The sequence below is a fragment of the Nicotiana tabacum genome, chromosome 24 (assembly GCF_000715075.1).
Source record: "Nicotiana tabacum cultivar K326 chromosome 24, ASM71507v2, whole genome shotgun sequence".
NCBI lineage: Eukaryota > Viridiplantae > Streptophyta > Magnoliopsida > Solanales > Solanaceae > Nicotiana > Nicotiana tabacum.
In genome coordinates, this window is record NC_134103.1 from 72,488,885 (window position 1) to 72,511,378 (window position 22,494).

Here is a 22,494-nt window from a genome sequence, read left to right on the forward strand (position 1 = left end):
AGCACAAAGGGTGATGCCGTGCAATTTTCTTCATTATGTTTAGTTGTTTTCACTGGTTAAAAGCATGTTGACTGTTCTGGTTATCATTTTCGTTGTATTTCCTATTTTTTGTGCCCCTTTAGCATGTTCCCCCTCCCAATAGTACATGTTTAGATGTTACTGTTGTTTTCTTATACATATACTGTTATCTGCACAGGTTTATTATGTAGGTGTCTCGTCATAGCTTCGTCACTACTTCGTCGAGGTTAGGTTCGACACTTACCAGTACATGAGGTCGGTTATACTGATACTGCACTTTGCACTTCTTGTGCAAATTTTGGTACCGGTCCTAGCTGATCGTGAGGCTTAGCAGCTTGGATTTGCTGTCAGGAGACCCAAGGTAGATCTGCTGGCGTCCGCAGACCCTGGAGTCTCTTCCTAGTTTTATCATTTACTGTTTCCTTACTCCAAAACAGTGTATTTTTCCTTTTCAGACTCTATTTGTAGTAAATCATAGTAGTTCGTGAGTTGTGACTCCAGATCCGGGTGGTACTAATTAATGCAGTTTTTATATTATTCCGCACTCACTACATTTCATCTTAGCTAATTTGCTATTATTTACTGAATGGAAAAAGGATTGGTTTAATGATTCTCTAACGTTGGCTTGCCTAGCACGTGAAATGTTAGGCGGTATCACGATCCATGCGGTGGAAATTCCGGGTCGTGACATTTTCACTCGTGAAAGTTTTGCAAACGGCCCTCTTTGGGATAGCTATTCAGGTTATAAACACTCCTAAAACTTATATCAAATCCTAATACAACCGTTAAGACGAAAACTGCTATAAAAGATAAGAAAAAGAAAATAATAGAATCTACAGTTTCACAATAGTTAGGGAAATTATCATTATATGAAGATGTGTATTTTATTCATTAGCTTTTGTTCTGCACTAAGGATTAAAGTCCTTCGATATTTAACTTTTGAGATTTATTATCGAGATTATGAATCTCCAATTTAATTCAGAGCTAACTATATATATTGATAATTGGCTTAATGTATGCATATTTTGATATATATCACCTCACATTTTGCTCATGTCTCGACGATTTGAGATGTTTAATACGATTATTTGTGCTAAATTTTGGTATTTCTATGTGTAGGGATCATTCGGATGCAATTTGGGACGAAAGGGCGCGAATTGGAGCGAAATCGGGACAAAAACGCAAAAAGTGAAATTTGAGGTCCACAGCGAGTGTGGGGCACTCGCTGTGGCGCAATTTACAGCAGCCAAAATATTTGAGCGCCATGGCCAGCGCCCCACGCTCACCTGGACGCTCAAGACAGGAAAGTGTCCTTTTTCGACTAGGACTCGGTTATTTTGACTCCTAGACGCCCCAACTCATATAAAAGCCAACCTAAACCTATTTTAAAAGGGGGAGGACGTTTTTGAGAGGAAAACACAAGCACAGAGCCGCCGTGGAGGCCGGAATTCATCAAGTTCCATCTTTCTCCCACCAAACTTAGTAAATTTTATGTTTCTTTGTATGATTTGTTGTTTGGCTACCATGTCTATGTGGAGCTAAACTTCACGTTCTAGAGTTGTGATTTTTTCATGACTATTGTTATTCGGATATTGATTTTTCCTTCTTGATTTATCATATAGGTTTATTTATTCAATCTTACACTTAATTATTTAATTGCTTGATCACCAATTGAATACTATCTACGAATCTAGAATTGAACTCGAAAGTGGGAATTATAGATTGCATATAGGATTAAGTAGAGCAAGTTCTTGAACTCGGGCATCGGGGAACGGATTCGTGGTTAGGATAGACATATACCTAATTGCCTTGCTTAGTTGATTTACAGGAATTATAAATGCGTTCTTGTTGATTCTAACTCCATAGACATATAGGCGTTAGGTTAGCTTGAATAGGCGAGTAAGAACTCGACAGATTCTTATGAGCAATATTAACCCTGTCAACCAATAAGCTAGATAAATTAGTCGGTCGATTCAATTGAAGAATACAATAGGATTGTTAGATATCCCATAACCCTAGATCGTTTTCATTATATTGATATCATAAAAATCTGCTCTTTCTCTGTTCAAAGTTCATTATTTATATTTTTTTATTTAATTAGGTTAGAATCAAATATTTTTAGGTTTAATTCTTGTTTAGATAATTAGGATAGTCTAATTTAGTTTATAGTTAATCACAAGTCCTCGTGGGTTCGACATCCGACTTTTAGTCACTTTATTACCTGACGACCACGTATACTTGCGTGTGCGTTTGGCTGCATCAAGTTTTTGGCGCCGTTGCCGGGGACTTAGAAATTAGCTATTTTTCTAGATTAGACATTTATTTTTCTATTCTTTCTTTAGTTTAGTTAGTATTTTTTTTTTATTTTAGCATGGCATCTTGGAATGAGAATTATTCGAATGATGGTTATTCTTATTTTGATGATCCCTGTCCATATTGTGGAGGACCCCACTGGTGGAAAAATTGTCAGAATGTTCCCGGGAGCGAGTTGTGCGCACAATCTCAATCCTTCAAGTGGAATATTTGTAATATGTGTGGTGGTCAAGATAGCCATTGGGATGGTTGTCCTAATTCTTTTCATCCTTCTCAGAGCCCTTATTATGATCTTTCTAACAATGTTTGTGAGTTTGATAGGGGCAATGAAGTGCAGGATATGGAACATGATGCATATATTAGGTATATTATGAGGCAAGTAGCAGAGCAACATGATGAACTCAAAAAAGATATGAAAAGAATGACGGCAACAATCACAAGAATGAAGGCTAATATGGAAGAATTGAATGAAGAGAGCGAGTTTCAAGAAAAGGAAAATTTTGAAAAAGTGGAGATTTTGATCCAAACATGGCTAGTGGAACAAGCTGAAAAGTTAGAAATATATGAGGCTCAACGTGAGGAAATTACTGATAGGACGAGACACTTTATAGAAGGAAGAGCTGAACTGGGACAGGAGATTGAAAATTTTGGCACTGATATTCACGACTTGGGAGCTAAATTAATTGCAAAGGTTGATGCGTCTAACGCCCAACAAAATAGTTCTGAGTTGTGTGAAGCTGAAAAGGAGCTTATACGCCAAATTGAGGAGCTAAAAGGGGAGAGTAAATCATTCGTCCATACTTGTATTGATGATGTCCATGTCGAGGAAAGCACTCTAGAGTCATGTGAGGAAGTAAATAATATTATATGTGAAGACTCTAGTGTGTGTACATATGAGGATGTAAAGAGTAATACAATTCTAAAGTTAGGGTGTATTGGTCCTCATTCCATACATTTTTCAAAATTGTGTTTGGATGATGACATGGAAATCGAGTCATCTGAGCCTTTGGAGGAGCCAATGGATGAGGAACGGGGTGCTTACATTCTTGAATTCGTCGTGCCAGAGAGACAAAATTACATACCTCATCCGAAGGCCAAGAAGTGTAAAACGCGATATTGGTTGCTTGGCCCAATTAAATTTGTCTCACCGCCTTGGGAGCATAATAGAAAGCTTGAAGCCAAATTAGGGGCGCAATTCATAAGTTCGAGGTGGAGGCAAAAAGTAGTTCACGTCGTGCTGCGACGTTAAATTAGGCGCTTGTTGGGAGGCAACCCAGCTTTACTACCTTCTTTTATTTTTGTTTTTATTATATTATTTTTGTAGTGTCTGTTTTTATTTTGTAGGATTATGAGCATAGGAAGAAAGTCATTGGAAGAGTGCAAAAACAAGCTAGATGGTGAGAACTAAGTGTGTGATGCCCGCACAAAGGACCATCCATGGGAGAAATCTGAGTACCCCGTGAGCTGCTATTGCTTCGGCCTTTGGTCTTTCAGGGAGTTTCTTGTCCACCCTTGTTGTTATTTTTACTTTATTTGTGCATTGAGGACACTGCACTCTTTTAAGTGGGGGGTGGAAGATTCTCTATTCTTTCTATAGTATTATATTAGTATATTGTTAGTTTCTTATCTTTTTATTGTTAGCTAGCTTCTTATTTTTAATAGCATAGTTAGTAGAATTAATGATGTAGTATAGTAGTAGTAGTAGTAATTAAAAAAAGATTAAAAAAAAAACAGAAAACAATTGAGAAAAAAATTGAAAATTTATTTTTTGGACTTTTCCCGACGATGGATCTCCTAGACAATTTTCTTGAGGGATTAAAGTCTAAACAAAAAAAAAATCCAAAAATATGTTTTTTTTTGTAGCAATAATCCCTTGTGGTTTTTCTTTGTGCCTCGGTTCTTTTCCATGGGATATAGTTTGAACCGGGTAATTTTTTTCTTTGAGAATAGATTAGAGTTTAGAAAATAAATGGAGGAAGAAATATGAGATTCCTAGGGGCTCTTGACTTGTTTGATAGTAGCGTATTCAGGCTTTGGCATGTGTAGTGCATTTCCTATGTTTTAAAATTGATCATGAAGCCTTTATAAATTGGATAGCATGTTTTGTGACACCTATTTCTCGTTTTCTTAACTTGTGTTCACTTTGCGCTTAATGCTCAATATCTCGTGGCTCCGTGAATACTTGCATTGTTTGAGAGTCGGAATGGGGTCGTCCTTAGTGAGTCATGTGCCATGTGTGGTGAGATTTTTGTGTAGTCCATGTATTGTACTTGTGTCTAGAACTTGCCCGGTATGTGAGTTGAAGCGAAATTTTAGGTGATGCTTGGTTTGAAAAATGATTTTAGGCTTTCTTTGATCTTTTTAAACTTAATTGCTTATCACAAATAAAAATTGATCCTTAGTTAACCCTTTTGAGCCTATAGACTTTTATTTGGCACCCACATTACAACTATATACCCTTTTTGTTCTTAATTAATATTTTTTTATCCTTTTATCTCTTAAAGCACTTTAATTGTGAAATGAGCGCTAAAAGAAGTAAGAAGGGACTAAGTGTGGGGTAACTTTTGAGTGGAACCAATGAAAGAAAGAAGGGTGCACTTATTTTGTAAAATAATACACCACTAGCGGAAATTGAAAAAAAAAAAAAAGAAGAGAAAAATCGGGAAAAAGAAAGAAAGAAAAATATAGATGAATAAATTATTGTTTTGTTCTTGCTAGTGGGTATGAATTAAAGTAGTGCTTAAAGAAAGAGAAAATATTGTTGGGGGTGATATTATTTGTGAAATTGAAGTGGTGTTGAAGAATTTGCGCTTAAGTTATTTGGTGATGTGTTAAAGTGCTTAGGAGGTTGAGTCACTATTCCTAAAATATATCTTACCCGTCTCTTAGCCCACATTACAACCATAAAAAAGTCCTAATTGATTTTAGATCGAGCGAGCTTACATTAGTAGAGATTTACATTAAGGGCAAGCCTACGATACCAATTGCATGCATGTGACTTCATTTGCGAGAGTGAGCGATTTTCGTTGATATATGTGAGCATGAGATTCGAATGTGTGGATTGATTTTACTCTCTTTGCTTTTGTTGTGAGGGCACATGGTTTCAAGAGGGATAGGTAACATTATTAGACTCCTTTAGGATGTTGGGTGTTCAAGCCATGAGTACATTGTGACATTGTGTCGATTTTTGAGGCTAGGATTGTTATGAGCATGTTGTCTTTGTTTGAATATTTTTGAAGTATGGCATAAGTTAAAAGGAAGTGTATGTGATTGCATATGCTAGAGTTTAATTGTTGCTATCAACCATGGTCATTGGTGGAGAGTGCTCAAAGATAGAGTTATTTGTTGGTTGACTCGAGGACGAGCAACGTTTAAGTGTGGGGTGTTGATAATTGGCTTAATGTATGCATATTTTGATATATATCACCTCACATTTTGCTCATGTCTCGACGACTTGAGATGTTTAATATGATTATTTGTGCTAAATTTTGGTATTTCTATGTGTAGGGATCATTCGGATGCAATTTGGGACGAAAGGGCGCGAATTGGAGCGAAATCGGGACAAAAACGCAAAAAGTGAAATTTAAGGGCCACAGCGAGCGTGGGGCGCTCGCTGTGGCGCAATTTACAGCAGCCAAAATATTTGAGCGCCATGGCCAGCGCCCCACGCTCACCTGGACGCTCAAGATGGGAAAATGTCCTTTTTCGACTAGGACTCGGTTATTTTGACCCCTAGACGCCCCCAACTCATATAAAAGCCAACCTAAACCTATTTTAAAAGGGGGAAGGACGTTTTTGAGAGGAAAACACAAGCACAGAGCCGCCGTGGAGGCCGGAATTCATCAAGTTCCATCTTTCTCCCACTAAACTTAGTAAATTTTATGTTTCTTTGTATGGTTTGTTGTTTGGCTACCATGTCTATGTGGAGCTAAACTTCACGTTCTAGAGTTGTGGTTCTTTCATGACTATTGTTATTCGGATATTGATTTTGCCTTCTTGATTTATCATATGGGTTTATTTATTCAATCTTGCACTTAATTATTTAATTGCTTGATCACTAATTGAATACTATCTACGAATCTAGAATTGAACTCGAAAGTGAGAATTCTAGATTGCATATAGGATTGAGTAGAGCAAGTTCTTGAACTCGGGCATCGGGAAACGAATTCGTGGTTAGGATAGACATATACCTAATTGCCTTGCTTGGTTGATTTACAGAAATTATAAATGCGTTCTTGATGATTCTAACTCCATAGACATATAGGCGTTAGGTTAGCTTGAATAGGCGAGTAAGAACTCGACAGATTCTTATGAGCAATATTAACCATGTCAACCAATAAGCTAGATAAATTAGTCAGTCGATTCAATTAAAGAATACAATAGGATTGTTAGATATCCCATAACCCTAGATCGTTTTCATTATATTGATATCATAAAAATCTGCTCTTTCTCTGTTCAAAGTTCATTATTTATATTTTTTTATTTAATTAGTTTAGAATCAAATATTTTTAGGTTTAATTCTTGTTTAGATAATTAGGATAGTCTAATTTAGTTAATAGTTAATCACAAGTCCTCGTGGGTTCGACATCCGACTTTTAGTCACTTTATTATTTGACGACCATGTATACTTGCGTGTGCGTTTGGCTGCAACATATATTAACATAAGTCAACCAATATACTGAACATTAAGCCATCAACTGTTTCTTAACTTCTAATGTAGTAATTGATTTTGGATCGATATGGTTGCCTCCTACTAATTTTATTTGAGCACTTAGTCCCTGTGGATCTATTAGTTGCTTTCCAAAATTGTTATCTATACATTAAAGTTTTTAAGAAATCGAGTGTCCTTTAAAGTCGATAATTTATACAAATGTAAAGTATATATGAGATGCAACATATATATCATCATTAAAATATGAAACAATTGTTAGAGATATACGTCGTCTCTCATTGATAATTATGTAGGAATTCATAGTATTCTTGAGTTACTTTACTCAATTTACTTAAAGGTTCTAAATTAGATGATGAAATTTTCTTTTCATAATAATGATATGAATTCACTTTACATTTAAGGTATATAAACAGAGCTGCTAGTACATGGGTGCACTATTAAAAAAAAAAGGAAAAATACATTAAGTGGGAATTAATCCTTCTTCCTCTTGGTAAATAATTCAACCTTCAATCAAGTGCACAATTCAACCTTCTTAAAAGTTAAAACATAGGTGCCACCAATTAATTCCACACCCCTTTTTATCCCCAAAAAGGTATATATGTGTTATGGATTATTGTGGGTTAAAGAATTTTTTTAATTAAAGTGACAATTTGAAATATGAATTATTTTATTGTTCAGAGTCGCCACTTGGAATTGATTTTTCGGTGTTCCAAGTCACCTTTTATTTGAATCTCCAATCGAAGGAAGATTTGACTCTATTATTATTGGTTCGCGAAAATAAAGTCTGGGTAAGGAATTATGTTGACGGGAAGAAGGTGTAAGGCATTTTTCGAGTCCTGTGGTTCTAGCACGGTGGCTTTATTGACTACATTTGGCTTATATTATTTTTGTATAAACTGTATTTTATTGGATTTCCATATTTTGCCTATCTGCTTTTAATTATTAAAATTATTAAAGAAAGATTTAAAAAATATTAAATAATTGTAACCGCACCACGCAAGTGAATGCGTGATCGAGAAGAATTTTATTAATTTTATCATAATCGCGCTACGCAAGAGAATCCGCAGTCATGACAAGGATTATTAGTACGTTATTACTTTTTGGATAAATTACTACATTCGAAAAAATTAATTTTGAAATTTATTTAATGTCAACATCGCACTACGCAAGCGAATTCGCGATTATGGGGATTAATTAAATTAAAAATTAATTAAAAACTATTGGATATGGGATGAGATTGTTGAATTAATTTTAAAAAATAAACATTACGCTACGTAAGCGAGTCCGTAAAGTTAAAACATGCCCACTAATTTCCTAGTGTTTAAATTAATGACTAAAGAGTCTAAGTTGTAAAGTTATTTTAATATATAAAAAAAGCTAATTTTTATTGAGGTTATTTGACTAAATAAAAATATAAAAAGTTGGGCCGAGTTGTTATTTTAAAGAGTGGGCAGCCTTGTTATCAAAATAATATGGGCCTACTCTCATTGATATTGGCCAAATTAAAAGGAAATGGGCCAGCTATTTACAACAGAGCTGCTGGCCCATCTTGGTTATTTTGAGCCAAGACTTTGTCATCCATTTGATATTAAATGGCCATTGGGCCAGTTGATTAATTATGTTGGGCTGCTGAATTTGTTTTATTTTGGCCCACATTTTATTGTTTAGCTTTCGAAGTCCATTTATTAATTTTCTACTTCAAATCTACTGCCTTCTTTATTTGCTTATGTAACTAACAAATGCCAAAATGATCAAAACTAAGCTTAAAACAATCAGTAATTAGTGAAACCTGCTAACATCATGTAATGAATAAACAAAATTCTATGAACAACAATATGAATATGTAACTGAGAAGAGATGAAATAAAACGCATATTAGCTTGCTTATGGAATCTGGACACAAATGAGCAACAACCTATTGGTTAATGACCTAAATGTACTTCAAACATAATTATTTAAACATTTATCCAAACTACAGTCAAATCAATATAAACCAATGATAATAAATTCATAAAATAGTATTCAGAGACTACGATGAAATATGCACACATTATCGAGCTTGATATACAATCATAACATCTAAAAGTTTTATTCTTGCCCAACAGAATCTGATCAAAGCATACTCCACAATGAAACAAGTTCAAAAATACCTTCTCATTATCTTCATGAATCTGTAATACAAAGGTTTAAGAGTTACCTGATTTGCAACAAAATAAAATTCAGCCGTGAACGAGCAGAAAATCAGTAACAAAGACAACAGAAATAACAACGAAACATCAGTAAATCCGTGCTAAAATAGCCCAGAAATCTCATTAGAACTAGTAATTCTTCAAGAGAAGGAATTCAGAATCAAACTCTAAGACTCTTATATGTTTCTGAAAGATTTTGCACTCTAAAACTCAACCAAAAACTCACAATTTTCTGCTTACTCTTTATGTGTTCAGCTCTGTTTTTTTTAAGTTTTTGTGTGTTCAAGCAATTCTAAAGATATATGGAAGTATGATAGAATGTGTAAAATGATGTAAAAATAGCAGCCCTTAAGTAGGCAAAGAAAGCACTTTTTGGACAGCTTTTGGTTCACCAATAATCTGTCCAAAAGGACTAACTTTTGTGTGCCAAAATCAGTCATCATTTCACCAAATTCTGAAATAAAACAGGGCAATTGTATTTTTCAGCATGCTTAAATCAGTAAAAGTAAATAACTATATACTAAAGCTTTTTTAATTTCAACTTTTATCAACACAACACTCAAATACTCAAACTTAATCCAATCATGAAATTGACAAAGCAACAAAAAAACTTCAATTAGAACTAAACTAAATATCCAATGAACTAGATTAAATAAGTTTGATTTATGCAACTAATAGAAACAACGATTGAAATTAGGAAACACTGCCTAAAACATAACTTAAATGAACATTGCTAAGCTATCGAACAATAATTAATATCAACTTAAACAAACGACTAACTAAATGACGATTCAACGATACTAAGATCAATTTGGTCGATAACAAATTAATAAACAACTAGGCTAAATAGAGAGCCTAATCATCACTCATACTATCGATCAAAACAAACAAACAAAAACCAGAAACTAAAAGCAAAATTCAGAAACTAAAAAAAAAGAGTTAGGGATTGTACCAAATGAACCAAGTCGACTGTCTCAAGGGCGATGCAAACCACAACAAATCAACCGCCCAAGCACTATTTTCTCAATGGCATGTGTTAGAAAAAATAAATTCTGGCATTATCGGAGGTTAATTCCAAATCAAGCCAAAGAGAAAATGGTGGTGTGGGGTCATGTTTATGCATAGAAGAAGAGTTACAGGGGTTGTTTGGGTGGTGGAGCATGGTGTGGTCGCGGCAGTGGGGGTGGTCACGGCAGTAGGGTGGTCGGCCGGAGTTCGGTCGGATTTTGGAGGGGTTTGAAGGTTTTTGGGGCGTGGAATGGAGAAAAGGAGAATAAGCGGAGACCGGTGGTGTGATTTTTATGGGGTTTGGAAGTGATAGACAGTAGCTAAGGTTTCGGACAAGGTTAGATCTACTGATGAAATCTGAGCATTGATGAGGATTTTAGTTGTTCTACAATAGAGGAATATTTTGGAGATGAGAGGGAACGAGAGAGATGAATTGGGGAAATGAAATTGTGTTGTATTATTGAGTACCTTCTCCTATTTATACATGTAACTAACAAGACCTTTTCTAACTAACAACTAATTATGCCAGCTCACTAACTGCCTCACGTGACTAGCATATGCTATATCTCAATACGCCCCCTCAAGATAGAGGGTGCAAGACGTTGAACACTCCAAGCTTGCCAAGTAAATGCATATGTTGAGTAGTCCCCAAGCTCTTAATCAATAGATCTGCATGTTTCTCTTTAGTGTTAACATGAATTGCATTCACTATACCATCTTTAATTTTGTCCCGAATGAAATGACAATCGATCTCTATATGTTTTGTCCTCTCATGAAGGATGAGATTTTCTGCAATTTGGATCGCAGATTTACTATCACTAAGAACTGTAACTGGTTGTACTATCTGCACTCCCAACTCTCTAAACAATCCAAGCAACCATGTAACCTCAGCGACAGACATAACTATACTTCTATACTCGGCTTCGGCTGAGCTCCTTGACACGGTTTACTATTTTTTTTGTTTTCCAAGACACTAGGGAGTCACCAAATTTGATAACATAACCGGTGACTGATCTCCTAGTATTAGGACATGCAGCCCAGTCTGAGTCGCACCAGCATGTAAGATTCTCTATATATCCAGATGACATCAATATCCCTTGGCCTGGTGCAGCCTTCAAATACCTTACCAATCTTATAGCAGCCTCACAGTGAGATTTCTTGGGCCTTTGCATGAATTGACTTCGGGCCTGCACAACATAGTTTATGTCAAGCCCGGTTATTTTCACATACAGTAGCTTACCAACCAGCCTTTGATATGCAGTGATGTCCTTCAACAAATTATCACATACGACTGCATTTGCTTGATCATACTCTACTGAGGTCAATTTTATATTTGCCTCTAATGGTGTAGCAGCAGGCTTGGCTCCACTCAACCCCATTTATGAGATAAGTTCTAACACATATTTCCTTTGGTTCAGTAATATTCCAGCATTAGACCTTAACACTTCAATGCCTAAGAAGTACTTGAGCTCTCCCAAGTCCTTGACCTTGAATCTTTAGTGTAGTATACTCTTAGCCTTTTCAATCAATTTCGGACAACTTTCTATGATGGGAAGATCATCCACATAGACTAGAATGATCACTATATCCTTTTGCCTTCTTTGTGTAAACAATGAATAATCATGGTTACTCTGAGTGAAGCTTGCATCCAATAATGCTTCTGTTAACTTGATATTCCACCGTCGCAAAGCTTGTTTGAGTCCATATAAGGACTTCAACAACTTGTACACTTTCTTCTCACCTTGCTTCCTAAAACCTTCTGGTAATTCTATGTACACTTCCTCATATAAATCATTTTGTAAAAAGGCATTATATACATCCATCTAGAATAGGTTCCACCCCCTTGATGCAGCAAGTGCTATGATAGATCTTACTGTCACCATTTTTTCCACAAGTGAGAAGGTATCATGGTAGTCTAGAACTTCTCTTTGACTATACCCTTTAGCAACTAGTCTGGCCTTAAAATTTTTCAACATCTCCATTTGCTCTATACTTAATCTTGTACACCCATTTTGACCCAACAATATTCTTGCCTTCTGGTAGATCAACTATTTTCCATGTATTGTTGCTTCTAAGGCTTTCACCTCTTGCTTCATGGCTTCAATCCATCTATTGTCTTTCACAGGTTCCTTGAAGGTCTTTGGCTCCACCGACTGAGAGAATTTGGCTAAGTAACATTGGTAACTTGGGGTTGTGTTGTCATAAGTCAGATAGTTTGAGATAGGATAATTGCAATGAGAATTCTTCTTGACTGTTATATAGTCTTTCATCTAGATTGGTTCTTTAGTTTGTCCATTGGATCTTTTGTCACACCCTGATTGTTCAGTGCATATATTCTGTATTTCAACTGGTTCAGGGGTGTTTGTGTGCTCACAATCTTCCCTATCTAGCTCTAAACACCTGTTCTGAACTTCTGCTGGTGCAGGAGTATTTCTATGATCATCATGCTGCTCAACTAGCTCAGAAAAAATTCTCTGTACATCATCATGCTCAACTTGTTCATGCTCTTCATTACCTTGGGTTGCTGTATGAATTGTTTGTCTCTCTGATGAACCTGAAGGGTCTGTGCTGTTTTTGAGTTCCAATGTCCCCATATGCATCGGAGAATGCATTTGAAATATTGGCTCTCCACTGTCTTGAGGTTGAATAATCTCCTTGACAAAAGGGAATTCAAATTCTTTAAAAACAACATCTCTGCTAGTGAAGAATTGTCTTGTGTGCAAGTCTAGAAGAATGTACCCCTTTTGCGACTCTGAGTATCCCATATGAACTGCCGCTCTTTCCCTTTCAGCAAACTTATCTCCCTTGATCAGATTGGTTTCATAACATAGACAACCTAAGACCCTCAAGTGATCAATTGAAGCCCCTTTATGGTATAGCAACTCATATGGTGTGCTGCCTCTTAGAACAGTCGATGGTAGTCTGTTGATTAGGTATACTGCTATATTCACACACAGACCCCAATACCTGATGGGAATGGATCCTTGGAATTTCAAAGCCCTCAAAGTATCTAGGATGTGTCGATGTTTTCTTTCCACTATGTCATTCTGATGTGGAGTATAGGGACAGCAACTTTGGTGAACTATCCCAAAGTTGGTTAACAAACTTGTACATTGTGAGTTGAAGAACTCAGTTCCATTGTCCGGTCTTAATATCTTTATCATAACTCTAAATTAATTTTGAATCATGGACATAAATTGTTTCAGCACTACTATTACTTCAGATTTGAGTTGCAAAAGATAAATCTATGAATATCTAGAATGATCATCCACAATTATAAGAAAATACTGCTTTCTATCAAATATAGGAATTTTATAAGGCCCCCAAAAATCCATGTGTACAATATGAAATAAAGTCTCAGCTCTAGATGTACTAAGTGGAAATTTTAATCTGGTTTGCTTTGCCAACAGGCATATATGACAATTATTTTGTAATGCACTCCTAACAGTACTATGTAATTGCACTATACTCTGCATAATTGAAGATGAAGCCAGCCTCATATGTCACAGTATCTTCCAACTGCATTTGCAACTCTTATTCTACTAGCTAGCTTCTTACCACATGCATCACCTTTAAGTACATACAGTCCTCCTCTCTCTTTACCAATCCCCTTCACCTTGTCATTGTAAAGATTTTGAAACACATAGAAATCAGGGAAGAAGTTGACCGAACAAGATAGCTCTCTAGTGAGTTTCGACACTGATAATAGATTAAATCTAAAATCAGGTACATAAAGTATATTCTTCACTGTCTACTTATCAAACAAACTCGCACTACCAGTATGGGTAATATCAGCTTTTTCCCCAGTAGGTAAGTGCACTTTATCTCAGTCAGATTTGTCTATAACTTTTGTGTCCTTTAACAAATCTAGACTAGAAGTAATATGATGGGTCGCTCCTGAATCGACAATCCATTCCTTTGGTTTAAAATTAGTCATCAGACAAGTGGCTAGACAAGTAGCTATACCTGCCAAGTTAGCATGATGATCTCCAGGTTCCTTGTTGTTCAGCAAGTTCAGGATCTGATTGCATTGTGCATCAGTGAAGTAGTGTGCTTTGTTTTCAATCATTTCGGATCCATCTGCATTTCTCTGAGAAGGTGAAGGTGCATTTGCATAGTTTGCAGCTGCTAGAGGTTCTCTTCTCCAACCATCTGGCCTCCTAGTACCATAATTTTGATTCCCAGTACCAGAGTTCCTCCAGCCATCACTGTTTGGAGTACAATATCTCCTCTTTGGAGCCACTACTAAAAAATGGGGAAATCCGACCGCCAAAACCGACCGATGTTAGTCGGTAATTGACAAAAATCGACCGAAAATTGACCGATTCGTGACGGCCGATAATCGTAATGTCGATAGAGCTAACTGACCGACTTTGGTCGGTATTTTCAACCAATTTCGATCGGTCAATTAAATTCAAAAACAATAATTTTCCAAAAAAATCGACCGAAGTTGGTCGATTTTTTCCGACCAAAGTCGGTCGGTACTTTAATTATGTAATTAAAAAATGCACCATCTGAAAATCGAACCGGGGTATGTACTGTGGCAGGATACTATTCTACCACTAGACCATTAGTGCATTTTATTTTAAGACTGTTTTTTATTTTATTTATACTCTTTAATTATATTTTCGCACGAAAATAACCGACAGATGTCGGTCGGTTTTATTTAAAAATAAAATTAACGACCGAAGATGGTCGATTTTTTAAAATGATCGGCCGAATTAACCGATCGATTTCGGTCGGTTTTTTTAATATTAATTTTAATTTATTTTAAATAAAAAAATAACCAAAGTTGGTCGATTTCTTGAAAAATAAATTTTACGGGACTCAAAAATAGCTTCCCGCATTTTTGCGCCAAAGAAAACCGACCAAAGTTGGTCGATTTCGTAAAAATAAATTAAAAAATAAAATATTTTGAAAAACCGATCGACTTCGGTCGGTTTTTTGGCCGGTTTTTTGACTGACCAAAATCGGTCGGTCGACCACGGTCGATTTTTGTCGAATTTCTAGTAGTAGAGCAAAATTAGACGGATATCCAATAATTTGGTAACAGTTTTCTTTAGTATGTCCCTTCATGTAACAGTGCTCACACTGAAGAAACGGTTTCTTGCCTTTTGATCATTGTCCCCTTCCTACTTGCATAGCTATAGGATCTGTTTTGTCAGTCACGACATTAACTCTAAATGTTTGTTGGCTTTCATCTTGAACAATCATAGCATATGTTTGATCGAGTGTGGGTGCAGTAGTCTTCATAAGAATTTGCCTTCTTGCCTGATCGTAAGAGTCATTTAAACCACTGAGAAATTGCATCACCCGTTGTTGATGTAATTGTTCTACTTGGTCCTTTGATTTTGGACAGCCACTGCTCGCAAAGGGCACCAATACATCATATTCATGCCAAAGCTCCTTTAGGTTTGAAAAGTATGCCAAAACACAGGATGTACTTTGAGAGAGAGCTGCGATTTGACGGTGCAATTGAAAAATTCGCACGCGATTCACTTTGTCAAACCTTTCACGCAAGTCTTCCCAAAGAGCGTGAGCATCTGACGCATATACAATTCCACCAAGAAGTTATGGGGATACATTGTTCATAATCCATGAGAGAACAATTGCATTGCATGTTTCCCATTGTTCCAGTAGATCGTCCTTATATGCGTCCTTTTTACGTTTCCCAGTCACCAACCATAACTTCTTTTTCCCCAAGAGTGCGATCCCCATTGACCTGCTCCATAGACTATAATTTTCTGATCCTGTAAGCTTAACAGGAATCACAATAGAGCCAGGAGTGTCAGACGGACCCACATACAGAGGATGAGTATGGTCAATTGTGACTTCCGTCATTACTGGTTCGAAAAAACAGACGAGCTTCAATTAACAGGGACGAGAGAAGAGAACGAAAATCAGAGATCAATAACAAGAGATCCTAGCTTCGATTGCCCTGATACCATGATGAAATCTGAGCATTGACGAGGATTTTAACTGTTTTACAATGGAGGACTGTTCTGGAGATGAGAGGGAACGAGAGAGATGAATTGGGAAAATGAAATTGTGTTGTATTATTGAGTACCTTCTCCTATTTATACATGTAACTAATAAGACCTTTTCTAACTAACAATACAATCAGATAATTTAATCTACAACTAATTATGCCAGCTCACTAACTGCCTCACGTGACTAGCATATGCTATATCTCAATACAAACTGAACCCAAAAATATTCTTAACATAGTGTGATATTATCCGCGTTGAGCCAAGCCCGCACGATTTTTCATTAAAAAACTTATACCATTAAAAGATTCATACACCTTATATGTAAGCTCCTACATTTTTCAGTTACTAACGTGTGATTTTATTTGCACCCCAACAATAAGCAAACAGAGGTGTTGGGTTAGAGACCAAATATATAGTTCAAATGTTTGGCCTACAGAAAAGTCAATGGCCGTATGGTAAGGACGCGCTGCAGAGCTAAAAAATAATTATAAGTACCTTACAACTAAAATTTTAATTAGACGAGACATTCCAACTCGAACCCCAAATGAAAGAAAATTTGCTGAGGGTCCTCTTTTTGGGAAAGTGAATAATATATGTTAGTAAATCTGTTTGCTTAAGTTTGCTATGATTGGTAAATCAAGAGATACGAACAGCCAGACGAAGTGGGTCAGAGTTTTTCATGTTTAAACAGGGATAATTAGTTGGCCTTCCATTTATCAATCTCCTTTTCTTAAGACTTTTTTATTGTTACTTATGGCCGGATACATTTGATTTCGTAGAGCATTTCCTCTTTGTTAGTCAATCATTCGCTACTAGTTTATTTTTTCATATATTGATAGTGAAATTGAATTTTTATGCAAATTGTATTTTTATAGAACTTGTTTTATTTGATTAAATTAAACATTTATCCTTCAACTAGTAGAATTGTGCTCTTTGGTCCCTCCATTAATAAACGTTTACAAATTTATTGAAATTTTAATTATTAATACTACGATTGCTCATCTTTTATATAAGAAGATGTTATCATGACTTTTAACATGTTAAGAATTTCTCAATTTTATGGAAATTATCTAGTATAAGCCCCATAAGCACACGATTTACTAATTATAGGTAAAACATAATTAGTTTAAGATTCGAATACTACGAGAACTGAAATCATTTACAATCAGCTTAATGACCAAAATGCAATTATCCGTATCTTATTAATCATCTAATTTTATTCCAGTAGAAAATGACATGCATGCTAAATATAGAAGCCTTGGTTCCACGTAGAGTTGAAACTTGAACGGTTGACAAATGAAGTGGAAATTATTCCATCATATCTTTTTATCTTTACCTTACTGATAGAGTCATCTTCCAAACTCAGAATCTTTTACTTAACATCCTTAAATTCTTGCCCTTTAGGTAATGTACCAAGTCTTCTTTTACTTGTATTTCGAAGAGTTAGCTACAAATCAAGATCCAAGCACCCCAAATCTTTTCTGAAGTCAAACTTGAAGTCCCAAATCATATTTTTTGTCAAACAACTGTGGGGTTAGAGCCAACTTCTGAATATCTTCTATTCCATCGAATTGCTCACTAAGACTTAGGTAAATATAATGAAAAGAAATCACTTAATATTTTTTATCGCAAGTGGGATTATTTGAATTCCCGTCTCCATAATTTTCACTCATTTTATTAATCGCTTGGCTATGCTCTTGAGTAGGGTGACAGACGGACGGGTCGGATCGGATATGGATGGGTCGAAAATGAGTAATGCAGAAAACGGATAAATTATTCGACCCGATCCATATTTAATACGGATAGAAAATGAGTTAACCGACGGATAATATGAATATCCATATTATCCATAGCTTCTTGAGTTTGATCACTTTTTGGGAGAATTTCTAATCTCCCAAACTTGAGGAACTTTCAATTTGAGTCTTTACAAATATAAAAGTTAAACTCACTAGTTATCCATTGGTTATCTGTTTTCTAAATGGATAATATGGTTCTTATCTATATTTGATCCGTTTTTAAAAAGTTTATTATTTAATCTATTTTTAGTGGATAATATGGATGAATAACTATTTTTTTAATCCATTTTGCCATCACTACTCTTGAGTTGAGTGTAAAGTACCAACTCACTGTATCCATGCATGCATGCACCCGTTCCCTTCATTTCCTATATAAATATGCGTGTATCACTCCTCATGTAACCCTCGTAGCATAACCTCAAACAACTAGGAAAACCTATAGAGTTCTCTTCAAAAAAGAAATTACCACGTACTCAGCTCTATTTGTTTATCCTTATGGCTAGAACACTTCAATATTTTGCCATATTTTTCCTTCTCCATCTTTTTATTTGCTCCATTAATTTGCTTCATATAACAGAAGCAAGGCCAGTAATGGTGAAAAATTCAGGAAATCCTTTCGGAGTAGTGAAGAACTCGGGCCCTAGCCCTGGTATTGGCCATAAATCTGAAAATTCTGGGATATCTGTTCAAGATGTTCATGTCGTACATTCTGGCCCTAGTCCTGGTGAGGGACACAAGTAAATTACATTAAAGTTAGCGAACGTCGTTTGAAGGAATTTGGTATTGGTTCTTCTTCAATGTTGTATTAAAAAAAAAATGTTGCTACTATTGTCAATAAGAATTAGCAGTTCTTAATAACATACTTTCTTATAGTTCCTCATTTGTTTGTCTTAGAGGTTTTGGAGATAGACAGATTAGGAACTGTGTATACTCAAAGACTATATGGCATGTAAAATTACTAGAGTATCTGATATAAAAGTTACTAATAGTTAAATCCTTACTAACTATAGTTAGTGGAGGGAGTGAAAGTGCACTACTTTCTAATTTAAAAGTTAAATGTGCTCGGTCAAATATCACGAGAAAAATAGAATTCATTTTATTAATAGTTGAAGGACCAAAATCTCAATTTTCCTTTGCTTCTCAAGATAGAAAAGCTGGCAGCCTAGCAAAGTGCCAAAGTGAGTCGTATTTAACGGCCATTTCAAATTAACACGCAGGGGAAATGAAAATTAGCATTTCTAGATGCTATTTCATTATATAGAAAACATTAAACTTTCCAGTTATAGTATTGTTTATTGGCATTTCTAGTTGCTATTTCATATAGAAAATCATTAAATTTTCTAGTTATAGAATAGTTTGATATATAATAGCTTAATCAAAACAAAAGAATGAAATGTGTCAAATGAAATTCTTTTACTCAATTTGGAGTAAGATGATAGAATCGCATTACTGGTAAGGGGAAAACGAAGCCTTATACCAACATTTTAAGTACCAATAAAAGTAACTTCAATTTCATTTTTGCAGGATTTGGGGAGAGAAAGTGACGTTTGAAGCACTTTGAGGAGTATTGCTATAGTTGCATTAGAAGAAGTGACTATTCTTTCTCTTGAGTCGCAGGAAACACAAGATTGGTTCTCTCTTCCCTCATATATGTGGAGTACTAGTTTTTAGACACGTGCGTTGCACGTATATCCTATACTAATTAGTACAAACATTTTAAAATGACATATATAATTTTATCCTATATATGCTAATTAGTACAAACATTTTAAAATGACATATATAATTTTAGAATAGGCGTACAATGAGTTACATGAAATTTGAAGGAGGAAAATATAAGCCCAAACTAATGAATGATGAGCCTATCATATTTCAAAAAACACGTCGTTTATACATGAATATGAGCAATGACTATGACTGCAAGTGCTTCATGTCTTAATACATGTACCTCGTGTTCAAGAAATTATAGCCTCTCTCTTTTACAAACACATACATATCAAGAGGCTGTTGCCTAATGAAAGTTAGTATTTTGTAGAAGCTATATAGAAATTCGATCAAGATATGTCTTCTTTAGGAATGATGTACACCTGCATAGAAGTAGTAGTTAATTATGATAAAAATACACAAGCAACTATTAAAATCAGTAAATTTGATTTGTGTACATAAATTATAATTGCATGTACACATACCCTTTATCTGATACAAAGTTATGAACTCTTTTATCAGTGAATTTGATAGAAGAATATTAGTTGAATTGTGTAAATATATCTTATCACAAAATATAAACACGGCAATCGCATGTTAGATGTTGGTAGTTTGATGTTTTGTGGTACTTCATGAAAAATTAACACTATTATAAACTAGAGAATGATTGACGCAAACTAATTTTGTGACAAGAAATTGAATATGAATATCTTAAGCTTTAAATAAAAAAATTCATATAATAAAAGTGGTAAAATTTACAAATAAAATATTTAACAATATTTATAAAACCAAATTGTAAATCATGCTTATTATCTTTGACTCATCCATAATTTTTCCTAATATTCCTACAATTAGTTCCAAAAGCTTGAGCTACTTTAGTTTACTTTGCTTTAAAATTCATTAAATTGGCTCAATTGTGTTTTTAAAAAAATGATAAATAAATTAAGACAAACATAGGAAGAACAAGCATACTTGAACAAAAAAGGTACATGTTTACCCGAAAAATCGGATAACGTTAAATTTATGTATGGTTCTAAGGGTACGTAATATCCTTTGATACAAAAATAACAATACAAGTATTCTGACTGTGAGGATAGAAAATGATAAACAAAGAAATTGAATAAGATCAAATAAAACAACCACAAAGAGATGTTTTTTTGTATGAGAGAAGATTTGTCTATTGCAATCTTATTTTCCCCATAGCTTACAAGGACCCTCCCTTTTATAATAGAGGGTCATTGCTTTATCTATAATAAAATAATAAAATAATGCATGTAGTGGAGGACCCATGATGATTTGTCTCTTCCTTGATTTCTATCAAGATTCTCCCCCATAGTGTGATTGCAACGGCTCTTGTCCGCGAGCTCGATTCTGGCTCGAGCTCGGTATTGGATCGAGCCCCCGGTCTTGGTTCGAGCTCGATTCTGCCTTGGAGGATCGATATTCGGGGTGAGCGTTGGTCGATCTAGGCATCTTCGATAATCTGCGCCTTGCCTCGTAGTTCAATTTGGATACGAGCTCGATAATGATACCGGGCTTGTCATTGGTCGGTCTTATAGCTCGAAACTCGATGCCCTTACTTCGGACCTCGACCGAGCTTGTCATATAGTTACCCTTTGATCGAAACATCATTGTCTCGACCAGTCCGTATAACTGAGTCAACCGATTTTGACCGTACACAGATAGTTCCATCGTTTCTCGGAAAAGGATGTGGCGAGAAATAATATGATTTCTCAACAGCTCGATCAGATATATGGTGACGTTTACATCGGTCTCGACCATGACGTATACGATAACTGTCCCATCGGCTCGGTTTTATCGAGGCATTTAATGTGTGTCAGAAGGTGGTCGGCCACCGCAATATTGAACCGTCATTGCTCCAATCTATAAATAGCCTTTCCTTCCACCATTCATCACTTTTGTGTCTTCAATCCTCCAAATTCTCTTTATTTTTCCTCTCTATTTCGTTACTTTAGAGCCATCCACACTAGAGTTTTTGGTACCGTCAAATTTTCACTTTCTTTTGTATTCCTTCTTCTCGTATCTATGGCGAAAACTTCAAAAACTGTACCTCAGAAGGAGAAAGCTTCTTCTTCACGGCCGTCCGGCGATAAGACGCCGGTGGAGCCGTCCATTCACGATTATGTTCCCGGCCCGTGCACTCTAAAGATCGATTTTAAGGTAGAGAATCCTTCATCCGTTCCAGGTCGATGTGAGCATGTGTCGACGTATATGTGCTCTATAATGGAGGGTCACCTCGAGGCCGTCAGAAAAGACTGTAACTGGGGTCCCGAGGTCGTGTTGCAAATTCCATCCCCCGATGAGAGTGTCATCACACATTTGGAGGGGTTTTTAAGTATTTACACTTATCCCTTCACGTTGGGACCTGTCGACCCGGTGATTATTGAATTCTGCAAAAGGTACCAGGTCACCCTCGGTCAAATTCATCCCTTTTTTTGGCATATGGAGATCTCACTTTGCTTCTTTTCTATCAAAGTTGGGGGCTGGATTTTTCTTTGAATCACCTCATACGATTGTATCGGCCTCAGATCTTTCGAGGACTAATCAGACTTCATCATCGGGCATCGAAGGCTTTGATGTCGAGCATTGATAAAGACAAGGATCGGGGTTGGATGGGTCGTTACATTCGAGTGAGGACCCGTGACCTTATTCCGGAAGAGAAGATGCCGTTTCCCGAAGAATGGAATTTCGACCGTAAGTGATTCTTGTTTGTTTTTTGTGTCTTTTCCCAATTTATTTTTATGTCTTTCCCTGATATTCAGCTGCCCCTTGGATGCCACAAGC

General features: G+C 35.8%; 2 protein-coding genes across 2 annotated transcripts; both read right to left on the reverse strand.

Annotated features, from left to right (window-relative positions):
• Positions 1-11,110: 11,110 nt before the first annotated feature.
• LOC142178216 (putative mitochondrial protein AtMg00240) lies at positions 11,111-11,578 on the reverse strand. The gene has a single exon (XM_075247541.1). It carries the CDS (start codon positions 11,576-11,578, stop codon positions 11,111-11,113), a length of 468 nt encoding a protein of 155 aa, XP_075103642.1.
• A 3,739-nt stretch (positions 11,579-15,317) lies between these two features.
• On the reverse strand, positions 15,318-16,040 carry LOC142178217 (uncharacterized). Its single transcript, XM_075247542.1, has 2 exons — positions 15,783-16,040; positions 15,318-15,605 (listed from the first exon to the last, which is right to left on the reverse strand). Exons 1-2 carry the CDS (start codon positions 16,038-16,040, stop codon positions 15,318-15,320), a joined length of 546 nt encoding a protein of 181 aa, XP_075103643.1.
• Positions 16,041-22,494: the final 6,454 nt, after the last annotated feature.